The sequence below is a fragment of the Protomyctophum bolini genome (assembly GCF_963924005.1).
Source record: "Protomyctophum bolini genome assembly, chromosome: 6".
Lineage (NCBI taxonomy): Eukaryota > Metazoa > Chordata > Actinopteri > Myctophiformes > Myctophidae > Protomyctophum > Protomyctophum bolini.
In genome coordinates, this window is record NC_137867.1 from 42392045 (window position 1) to 42404205 (window position 12161).

At 43.2% G+C, this 12161-nt stretch overlaps 2 protein-coding genes across 2 annotated transcripts in view; one reads left to right on the top strand and one right to left on the bottom strand.

Annotated features, from left to right (window-relative positions):
- LOC308317473 (ral guanine nucleotide dissociation stimulator-like) overlaps nucleotides 1-2966 on the bottom strand; it is a gene marked incomplete at its 5' end in the record, with an annotated part of 69976 nt that extends 67010 nt beyond the window's left edge. The window contains one exon of the mRNA XM_080766501.1: nucleotides 2514-2966. Within this exon, the coding sequence (XP_080622627.1) occupies nucleotides 2514-2534 (21 nt within the window). The remainder of the gene's footprint in view (nucleotides 1-2513) is intronic.
- Nucleotides 2967-4525: 1559 nt separating this feature from the next.
- Nucleotides 4526-12120, top strand: ptgesl (prostaglandin E synthase 2-like). The gene is made up of 7 exons (XM_080765529.1): nucleotides 4526-4870; nucleotides 7067-7258; nucleotides 7731-7786; nucleotides 8197-8349; nucleotides 8757-8957; nucleotides 9260-9377; nucleotides 9830-12120. The coding sequence occupies exons 1-7, from the start codon at nucleotides 4532-4534 to the stop codon at nucleotides 9956-9958; spliced, it is 1188 nt and encodes a 395-aa protein (XP_080621655.1). The 5' UTR covers nucleotides 4526-4531; the 3' UTR covers nucleotides 9959-12120.
- Nucleotides 12121-12161: the final 41 nt, after the last annotated feature.

Here is a 12161-nt window from a genome sequence, read left to right on the forward strand (position 1 = left end):
TCCATCAGAGAAAGATGTCAGATGTGCTAGCCTAGGAGGAGTGAAGTCAAGCTTCAAGAACAGAGCGCTGTTAATGCTCTTTGTAAAATGGAAAGCCTTGTGGCAAAGCTTAACGCTCTATCCGGGCACTGCAACAATAAAGGAAAATACAATAATGGTAGTCATACACAAGTCGTATGCGGAGTATGTGGATGTACTTTGTGGCCGTGATACGTCACTGACTTTATCACCTCTGCGTTTTCAACCAAGCTCTGTGGCTGTTGGGGCTACTGGCCAATCACAGCGGGCCATTCCTACAACTGTGGTGAAACGATGAAAACACAGACGGCGCACTTTTATCGATTATCTCGTCAGTTACAACCTGCCCAGCACGGACAAAACACGCTCAGTGGCCAAAGACACATCGCTGTCTGCCTTCGTTCAAAATCTACGCGCTGTGTGTGTCTCTGCACTCGGACACACGACATTCACGGAGAAGCAACAACAACACGGACGTGTGGTGTTAGATGTGATAGTGTAAATCCAATTTATGGTCTAGAAGTATTATGTGGTTACATAATGGTGAAGATAAGATGAATGTGGTGACGTGTGCGCGTCTTGGGATGAAAAACATGTTTTCCTGCCCTGATGCTGTTCATTAATATCATGTTAAAACCCATTTTGGGCGGGAACCCCTTTTGGTGTTATGCTTTAGATATTGAAAAATAGCAGATCTACAAGCTCGGTGGCGCGCTACGAGCTTGTAGGTCTGATTTTTTTTTTTTATCGAAGAACGACTGACATAGACACATAGATTTTTCAGAAAACTGTCTGAATATTTTATATGTATTTTTAGAATCTGATCTCAGGTCAAAATGGGTGAAGTAGGGGTGGGTGCCGGCGAAAACAGCCGGTGGACCCTATTGGTTTACCGATCCGAGTCCCCCCCCCCCCCTCCCCCCTCTCTCCTCCCCCGTAGAAAACAACGGAGAACACTGACATCACCAAATTGGCTATAGCGAAATACAAGTTGACTCCCACTTCCTATGCCAGGTTTTCCAATGGGTTTCCGCCCCAGGCCTTTCTTTCCCCCATGGGTACCGTATACTGAGCAGTGTTGTTTTTGTCGACTAAAACTGAGACGAAAAATGTTCGTCGACTACCTTTTTTCCACTGACGAAAACTCAATGGAAACTAAATGAAAACTAAGCTATGATGACTAAAACTAAGCTAAATGTATTGACAATTTCATCAAAAGAGAAACTAGACTAAAATGTTAGGAAGGGACTAACACTTGTGGACAAGAGATCCATTTTACACTTGGTTGCAGGCTGAAAATAGCAGATCTACAAGCTAAAACTCGACTAAAAATCTTATGATATTTAGTCGACTAAAACTACACTAACACTAAAACATTCCAGGTGACTAAAATATGACCAAAACTAAATGAAAACCATTCAAGAGACTATACGACTTAAAAACTAAAATCAAAATGTGCTGCTAAAAACAACACGGGTATAGCGAGGCTACAGAGACGATGCTGAAGAGAGACAATGGGACACACTCTTGGACACACGCAGGCTGTGGACCTGTGTGTGCATGCTAGTACGGCGGGGCACTGCTGACGGACAAGCATTTCCTAGACGAGAGGTCCACTTCAGGGCCAAGAACATCACAGACAGTGGCTATTGTTAACGCATCTCAATGAGGCCTTTAGTAGAAAAACAAACGCAGGGACATGTATGACGTGTGCGTGTGCGTGTGTGTGTGTGTGTGTGTGTGTGTGTGAGTAGGAGAGAGAGAGAGAGAGAGAGAGAGAGAGAGAGAGAGATGAAGAGAGATGAAGAGAAATGGGGTGTATTTGGTGTATTCATTGGCAGAATTTGGCACTGTCTTTGGCACCTGATCTTGGCACTATAGTACACACACCTACACTGTACAGTGCAAACACCATTACTGTACATCATCTATTCAAAATGAGAAAAACAAATCCTTTTTTTGCCATGTATTTTAAGTAAATTATCTTTACGTGTGCGTGTGTAATTCTACAGTATATTCTTAAACAGCAAAAGCACAATATGTCCTGCTTGATTGATTGCAACGTCACATTGTACTCTTTATTCTAGTAGGCCAATGTGTCACCATGGCAATGTAAAAACATAATGTGTCCCCAGAATACCAATAGCTGAAGGCCATAGACCTGTCACCAACATGGAACAACAGTGGTGATGCCCTGCCTGATATTAAGGCCAATTCAGTCATACTCCAGTGTGTTTGGTCAGCTTAATCACCTAAATCTGGAGTATATGAATACAGTATATGAATACATATATACACGTATTTTTGGATTGAATGTCTAATATGTGTTTTAATTACAAAAGACACTAATGAGGTCCCTGGTTCAATCATATCCCAGCTCAGGTGCAGCAGCAGTAGCCATTCCCAATCAAAGCATCATCAACAACGCCGAATTCAGGACATGTATGATGAATGATGATCAATAAAATAATACACAAATATATATATAACCTTACCTGTTTTTCCAGCATGATCATTCTCTCAGAATCATGACCTTCGTGGAGCCCGTATTGTATCCATACAAACACGTACGTTCAGGTCATCAGATGCACTTTAATGTCTTTCTCCTTGGTCTTCAGGCAGCATCAGCATTTCACACGGATTTAGAAAAAGAAAGGAAAAAAAAGAAAGAAATATGTGATGCTCCTTATATAGCTAACATTGTAAAGGATGGTCGGTTTCTATCTGGGGGAAATGCCCTCAATGACTCCTCGACCACCATGCACATCCGTCCGAGTGAAAAAGCATCACTTCTTGTGTTTTATTTTATATTCATCCCGATCGGAAAATGAGAAACCATGGGGAATAAACAGCGAGCTGTTAGCAGCCTCTACGCTAGCTATAGCTGCTAGCAGAGAAGCACACAATCCAGGCAGCGATAATCAAAAATGTATTTGTCTTCTTCTCTCTCTCTCGATCTGCCTACATCATTTGGTATATTCTCCTCCTCCTCCTCCTCCTCCTCCTCCTCCAGTCGTGCGTGGAAAATAAAACACACACACACACACACACACACACTGTGACACACACAACGGGTCCGTCACCGTCCGTGTGTGTGTATCTCTCGTCTTTTTATTTTATTTTATATAAATCCCATTTCGTTATTAATTAATCTACAGCATATCCCACAATGCATACAGTAATAGGAATAATGCAGCTATATAGTCGACGATCGACGTTAAATGTGGATATACACTGACTGATGCTTTTAAATGGATGCTGCTGCTGGCTGCTGGATGGATGGCTGACCCGTTGATGGATGGATGGGGATGGATGTGTTTTTTTTAAAGGGCTGAGTTGTAAAATATATTGACCACACAGAGGAGCTGCAGTCCACACAGATACGCGCGCACACACACACACGCACACACACACACACGCACACACACACACACACACACACACACACACACACACGCACACGCACACACACACACACACACGGGACTCATTTTAATGGGTCACAACAACTCGAGTAAAAATACAGTTTTAGTCTACAAAATACAGTTTTCGTTTCCTATATTGAAAAAGAAAATCACACCCGTGTGAAGTGAGGGCCGCCCCTCACTTATTACCGTACACGTACATCATCATGACAACATGTCGATTTGCTCAGACTGTACACATTTGATATCATATAGCCTATGACGTAAATTCTCCATTCATTGTCAGAGGGAATGTAGGTTATACTTTGTGTAGGACAAATAGCCGATTTGCTACAATCTACATATAACTTAAATTATCCAATCATTGTCAACATGAAAGGACATTAAAGGACACTTTAATGTTTGTGTTAAGACAAAAAAAATCACACCTGTGTGAAGTGAGGGGTGCTATCTTGTCGTCGTCGTCGACTTGTCGTACAATATCCAATACAAAATGTATATACTTCTTCCTCTCGGGCGAGGTCGTGCTGAAACAACAGAGCTTCTTAATACGGCATAGTAGTTAAGAAGCAGTTCAACTATTAAGCTGGTGTCCGTGAGGTCTGCAGATGTAGAGTTGCTGGCGGCTCCATATGTGCAGATCTATAGGTGATGATCTAGTCTTCTCCATATATGAATATCCAGGGTTTGATGAGGTCAGTGTCGTGATCTTCATATATGGAGACGGCCATATATGGAGCGTGTCACGAGGTGTGACGGAGCCGCATGACGTGTCATCACGAGTCACCCACTCCCCAGTTCAAATATGATCATTTTTGGGTGTCCCTAGTTCAAATATGATCATTTTGGGGACTGGGGAGTCCATTATGTTTAGTTTTTTTTGGTGAGGGGGGTCCCAGTTCAAATATGATTATTTGGGGGGGTCACGGCCTTAAAACTCTGATTGGAACCAGCTGCTCTAGAACGTGTCACATGTGCGTCACATGTTGGTGGAGGAATATCTATGGCTGGAGGAGCCCATAATAGAGGGGAGGAGCAGAGGAGGAGTCACCGCGGAGCACTCTGGGAGTTTTATGTAAAAATCCAAGATGGCGGCCGCCTGTGCCAGAGCTCTCAGTAAGGTCGGCTTATTAAAGCATGTTCTGGAGTGTCCGTCGTCCTCCTCCCTGGCAGCCCGCCGGTCTCTGCATGGCTCCAGGAGAGCGTACGGGACCGGGGGGCCCGGGGCCGGAGGGTTCCGATCCAGGCTGTTCACCACCGGTGGCGGCGGCGGAGGAGCCTCCGGACCGGCGGCAGCTCTGCTGCGGGGAAGCGGCAGCAGGGTCCTCGGCTGTGCCTTCCTCCTGGGCGGTGGGATAGGCTTGTATCAGACAATTAAGTTTTCCGTTGAACAGCAGCACCTCGCCGAAGAGGAAGCCACTGCCAAGGTAAAACAAATACTAGTAATGTGTTGCGTTGGTGATATGTGATATATGCTGCATCATCGTGACCTAAAACATTGCTTACTGAAACATCTGTGGCTGTGACCGGCTAAAACCACTTGTCCTACAAAACTAGTTGACCTACAGTGGTCATTTAACAAAATGCCCATGTGTCAAGTGCCCACAGTAACGTCCACAGTGTTAACTCTGACTGAAGCCCAAATGCAACTATATAATCGCAACTGATCCTTGATTGAAGCAACAAAACAGTTTTAAGGGCAACCAATGCACCTTGCATCTGCCATTGGATTGGTGGGGGATAATGGTTGCATGTTGCATTGCAAGGAGTTGCATGGCGAATCAGTGGTGTGGTTTGGGACTTGTGTACAGATCTGTAATAACAACAAAGATGAGCATGACTCGATGACGTTCTTTTCTTTTTTGCTTTTTGCATACCTTGTTGCTATATGTATCCTACAGTACTTTATGCTGTGTTCACAGTACACACCGCTGGCAGCTACACAACTAGACTACCATTCATTTTTCAAGCCAGCCCAGGCAGCAAAATAAAGATGCAAGGAGAGTGGGCTAGAGTAGACACCATACATTTGTAGCTGCTACACAAATCCATAAAACCCGATCCAAGTTGAGCTGGCTTCCACTAAACATTTCAGTCAGCCACTTCTGTGTTTTTTTTAACTCCCAAGTTTCATTATTTATTTTCCTTTTATATTTAAATTGGTCTCGCTCATCGGATGCATGCTTGATGTCAATAAAGCGTGTGTTGATCGAACAATTCGACACTGTCTTCAGCAGCGACTCTGTGACAGATATGTTGCATCGCTGCCCGATGTGTAACTTTGTATCTTTTGTAGCTGTCAGTGTGAACTCTGCAGCATCACTCTGCATCGGTATCTTTGCTGTGCATCCTCTGGTGAATTGAATTTCCTTTGCAGGATCACTAAAGGCCTGTATATAGAGGGGTTCCTACACATGTTTACCAACTAGAGCCGTGCCTGTTGGACACTTACTTGCCTACTTGGAACGCTGCAAGTTGGAAATGTATGCCCCACCCAGTTATTGTATCTGTGTCCCTTTATGCCTATATATGGAGTTCTTTGTCGGGCATGCCGAAATATGGAGTCTATGCATAATATGTCAGAACAATCATTGTGATGTCAGAACAGGCCAGCTCCATATATGGAGATGGGTGATCAGGGCCGGGCAGAGGGTTTTGTGCTGGTTCTGGACAATCGGCTATCCAACGGACTCGACACTGGGCACTGCACTCCCGGTGGGGTTGTGGAACGCGTGTGTCAAATTTGAAGTCGGTGGGGCGAGCGGTTCTCGAGTTACGTGGATTACAGCCGTACGTACACACAGGGACTTGGTGCATTTATTTATAGTTTAAGTTAGATAAGATGAATTTCCAAAACTTTTAACCCAATTTCCAGGTCTATAACGATCATTCAGTGCAACAATGGTGCTCTAATGTGCAATGCCCGAACACGAACACAGTGTAGCAAAAATAAAGCATATAATATAGAATCAGAATGCCGAAAACAAAAATGGTCATCATGAATCATAGCCAAATATAGTTTTTTGGTCAGGTGAAACCTAATGAAAGCTCACTAAATGTAGACGACAAGATCGACACCCTAGTAGTCATACTGGCGGCCTAGGCCTGATTGGCTGCCACACACGCTGCCTAAGCCAATGGGAGAGTAGTATGATATTGCCTGCCTCCTAAGCTCTCTAATGTCTCATGTTATGAGCTGGACAGCAGCAAAGCGACAACAAAACATCGTCATTGAACCACGTCGCACAGAATGTCTGAATGTACTGTGCTGAATAAATAAATACAAATACAAAAATACTCCACAGCCTAGGAACACTTGTTACGTTACGCTCCTAGGCTGCTGTCCAGTCGCTAGTCCGTTGTTGGCTACACTTAGCTGCAGCCACATCCGGGACAACATCCGGTCTGTCTGTAAAAGTGAACCGGGCGCTATAAATGTATCTGAGAATGTACAAATGGAACTATTTGTACACTCTTCAGAGTTAGACCCATAAGGGTCCATTTGGTTCCAAACTATCATTTAGCTATGGGGACCCCCTGGAACTCCCCTCAAAGACCCCTGGGGGTCCCCCCCGGACGGAACACTGCTGTATAGTATACGGTATATCTATGTATTATTTCAGGTTCCTGCTGCTGGCGGACTGAAGCTGACTCTGTATCAGTACAAGACCTGTCCTTTCTGCAGCAAGGTGCGAGCCTTCATGGACTACCACGGACTGGCCTACGAGATCGTGGAGGTGAACCCCGTGATGAGGAAGGAGATCAAGTGGTCCACCTACAGAAAAGTGCCCATCCTGATGGTCGATGGTGAACTGGTAAGCTATAGGGCTTCCAATCGGTGTCGTTTTCTTCGACTAAAGCTAAGACGAAAAATGTCCGGCGACTACCTTTTTTTTCACTGACTACAATGGATTATGGAATAAAAACTAATCTATGATGACAAACTAAGTCAACAAATAAAAACTAGAATAAAATGTTAGGGAGGGACTAGTGGACAAGAGATCCAGTTTGCATGCTGAAAATAGCAGATCTACAAGCTTTTAGAGCTTGTAGATCTATTTTCAGCATGCAACCAAAGTGTAAAATCTGCCATTACAATGACATCAAGGCCTGTCAAAACACAGTCCCCAGTTCAAATATGTCGAAATGGGTTTTAATCACAGAATTGCATACAATAGCCCAAGCCTGCTGTACAACCTCATACAGCTTCGACTAAAACCTTGTTGTTATACTTAGTGCTGCTATAGCGTCTGTCTGATGACATCCGCTTTCTTTTCCATTTACCAGCAACTGAATGACTCATCGGTTATCATCAGCTCTTTGAAGACCCTCTTAGTCAGCAAGTAAGTCACAGCATCCCCCTTTTTAAAATGATGACTTTATCCTCTTGTGAATCTAGCCCTGCGGTCATCGTATTCTATTGTAAAATGTCATGCCAATAATACCAGTAATCAGTCACTGAACAGAATGTAATTGCCTTTTTATTTCGGCCCACGATTTATCTCTCCGGCAGTGTTGATTCTGTGCCAACTTTTATTTTCACTGATAAACACCGATTTTTCACGTGTCGCAACGCAGCAAGTGTAAAAAACAGTCATTACGATGGCTTCAAGGCCCCGCAAAAAACACATTTTAGCCGACTAAATCAACTGTAGATTTAAGACATTCCAGGTGACACAAATGTCTCTAAAACTAAATAAACTATGACTAAAACAAAAATCTAAATCTTCTGCCAAAAACACTGTCTCTCCAGGGAGAAAGCTGTCGGTGAGGTTCTTCGCTGCTACCCAGAGATGAAGGCGGTCAATGACCGGGGGAAGGAAGTGACCGAGTACAACAACAAGTACTGGTTGATGCTGGACCAGGAGGAGACCCAGCAGCTGTACCCAGAAAAAGGCTCTCAGAAGTATGTGGACTTAAAAACTTGGGCACATTTTCACGATTTTTCAAAAAATAGCAGACCTATGAAACTTATGTTTCTGTGTCAGTGGTGCTCAACCTTTTTCATGTCAAGGACACCCCAGAATGATCTGTATTTGGCCGCGGACCCACATCTGAAAATATTTTCAGATGGGGGGGGGGGGGGGGGTCGTGGCCACTTACATATCATTTTTGGGGTCCTTGACATGAAATATTGAGCACAACTGATATAAAAACATTAGGTATTTCAGAAAACTGTCAGGATTTAGAAGACTTTTTTTCTTCTTTTTCTCGACGTCCGGCCAAAATGGGTTAAATGTAAAAATGTTTTCTGTGTTGTGCCTCATTGTAATCACTCAACCTTTCTGCCCGTTTCCCTGTTGTTTTTTCAAGAGAGGAGATGAAATGGCGCATGTGGGCAGACGACTGGCTGGTGCACCTCATATCTCCCAACGTGTATCGGACCACGGGTGAAGCCCTGGCCTCTTTCGACTACATTGTCCGCGAGGGCAAGTTTAGCACTTTTGAAGGCTTCTTTGCCAAATATGTTGGCGCTGCAGCCATGTTCATCATCTCCAAAAGGCTGAAAAATAAGTGAGTAACAAGCAAAATACAGATAATTCTATGGGTCCTTGACATGAAAAAGGTTGAGCACATGTTGACATGTTTTTTATTCGACCTCAGTTCAAAATGACTTAAAGCATTTTTCATGAAATACGATGATCTCGGATCACACATTAAAGTTGTGTTAATTCTGTTTGGGGATACTGTGATTCATGTACTCCTTGCTATTACCCTTACCCCCTTTTTCAATGGGTGGTGGGGGAGAGGGAAAAAAGCATTTTCTTTCTCGGTTCTGTGTTTTAACACGTCTTTGCTTTGTTTTTATTGTCCAGATACAACCTGCAGGACGATGTGAGACAGGACCTCTACAAGGCCGTCAATGACTGGGTTGCAGCCATTGGCAAGAAGAGAAAGTTCATGGGTGGAGAGAAGCCAAACCTAGCAGACCTGGTGAGCAGTGGGGTTTGTTTTGGCAGAACATTTAGATTTTAGTTTTAGTATAGTGAGTCTCGAATGAAGTGAAGTGAAGTCTTGAATAGTCTCTCTTGAATAGTTTTCATTTTAGCTTTAGTCACACAACAATAAAGGCAAATAAGTTTAGGGTTAAGGTCACTAAGGTGCCATTCTCTTTAACCCATTTTGACCTGAGGACGATTCTTTAAAAATATCTTCTAAATCATGACAGTTTTCGGAAGAACGCATGTTTCTGTGTCAGTCGTTCTCAAACATTTTCATGTCAAGGACCCCCAAGATTATATGTAATTGGCTGCCGACTCCCCATCTGAAAATATGTTGTTCCATGGACCTCCCAGAAGCAAATATGAGTTAAAAATGTTGGCTCTGAAAGAATATATTATATTATATATATATATAGGGGTTAAAATCTATCTCTCCGTTCGTAGGCGGTCTACGGGATCCTGAGAGTGATGGAGGGCTTGCAGGCGTTCGATGACATGATGCAGAACACCAAGGTGAAACTCTGGTACCGCCGCATGGAGAAAGCAGCACAGAACCACGAGGGGAGGTGCTGAAGTTAAAACAAAACACACGGGACAAAGGAGAGAAGAGTACGGGGTGGCGGCGGCAGCGGCTTGGAAAAGGACTTGAAACGCACACAAACGCCACAAGAATGTGATTCATCGGCATTATAAAGAGATGCTGTAGAGGAATGCCTGTTTTGTAAATGATGGAAATAACTGAAAACGTAACAACGGCGTGAAAATATTATCCTGCACTTCCGAAGCGTGGCTTTTTATTTATTTATTGAAGCTACAATCTTGTGTGTGTCTGTTTTCTCCTGGACATTACCAGGGGTGTACACCGAAGAGGGAGACCAGCACCAACAACAGTTGCAGATGTGCTAGTTCAGTGGTTCCCAAAGGGGTCCTTGCCTGACTAAAGGCAGATGTTGATCAAAAATAACATTCTACATTCTCTAATATTGACTTCTTGTACATTTGTGATGCAGATGTTTAACAATAATGTAACTTGAGCGTAAAAAAAAAAGGAAACCATTTGGTTACCAACTCAGCAACTCTCCATTTAAGCTGGGGACCACCTGGAACCCCTTCAAGGACCACTGGTGGTCCCCGGGCCACTGGTTGAAAACCACTGCGCTAGTTGGTTAAAACCCATTTTGACCTGGGAACGATTCTACAAATGCCTTCTAAATCCTGTATGTATTTGGCCACGGAACCCCCCCCCCCCTGACTCGATGAGCTTGTATATCTAATTTAGAAAAATGTTAGGCTAAAGCCTAAAAGGACATATTTCCTGTTTTTAAAGGATTAAATTGGTACCTAAGAGGGCCGTCGAGATTCCATCTAAAAACGGAAGTGCCATGTCAGATCTCCACATGTATTCCGGTTCATCTTTAATTCATTCCTCATTTCCATCTGTAAGATCTGCAGCATTTGCTTAAATACCTTCTTTTTTTTTTGGGCTAATTAACCACTTAAAAGCCGGCATCCCTATTTTGGGCATGTCATTATAGTCGAAAACGGCACTTCTTAGTCGAGCTTGTAGATGAGCTATTTTCATATATAGGGCAGTAAGGCATAAGTGGTCGTTTAACCCATTCTGACCTGAGATCAGATTCATACGAGGTTTCCACTGGACACACACTGGTCTGATGAACCCATTCTGACCTGGGATCAGATTCTAAAAATGTCAGTCGTTCTTCGAATTTTTCAAAAATAGCAGACCTACAAGCTCGTATCGCGCCACTCGGTGGCGCGATATGAGCTTGTAGATCTGCTATTTTTCAATAGGTAAAGCATAACATGATGCTAACACCAAAATGGGTGCCCGGTCAGAATGGGTTAACCTGTGTTGGAGCATATCCTTCAGATGTGCTGTGGATTCTGTCTATTGTATTGCACCTCTGAAATCTAGAACAAGATGTTCAGAATGTCTTCACTGTGAACAGGGTTCCTATGCAGTATGGTAGACGGAATGTTTCCTGTATAAACGTTTCACTTGTTCAGCAATACTTCATAACGGTACATTCACCCTTTCCTTTAGTGTTTCTAATTTAAGTTGCATTTTAGACATTACTGTATCCTTCCATTACTGTCTGGAGGTAGATGCACTAATAACTAATCAGTCAAAAGGGAGACGTCGAAGAGGAAGGACGGGTGGGGGAAGGATCAACATATGGAATGTCAGAACAGGTCAGCTCCATATATGGACTGGAGATCTTACGGGTTTGAGGTCAGATGTAGAGTTGCTGGCCGGCTCCATATATGCAGATCTAGGTGATGATCCAGTCTTCTCCATGTATGGCTATCCAGGGGTTTGACCTGTGGTCGCGATAAGACTCGCGTGGAGAAACAAAATGTGTCTGTGCTCGAAGATTTAAATGCATTGTTTGCGTCTTAATTCTGTTATTTTTGAAGATGTGCTTAATGATTAAATTAAACTATTTAGCAAATATTTTTTTCCAGATAAAACTGACGGCTTGAAGTCTGAAATTGTAAATGTTAAGTTCCGTTGCTTTGGTTCATAACAGTTAGTGATGTTGAGGGTTAATTTCATTCTTATTTATTTGCTGATCGATCTTCATAAATCATTATGCTGATATACCGTCAATGCTAGACCGATTTCCACTGAAGCTTCAAATGCAGTGGTAATAAAGCCACACTGATGTGCATACTGTACTTTTAAGAAGTTAAAATAAAGTTGACAAACGTTTGTCTTGTGTATTATGCTTAAAAGCCGTAACCCATTTAGACC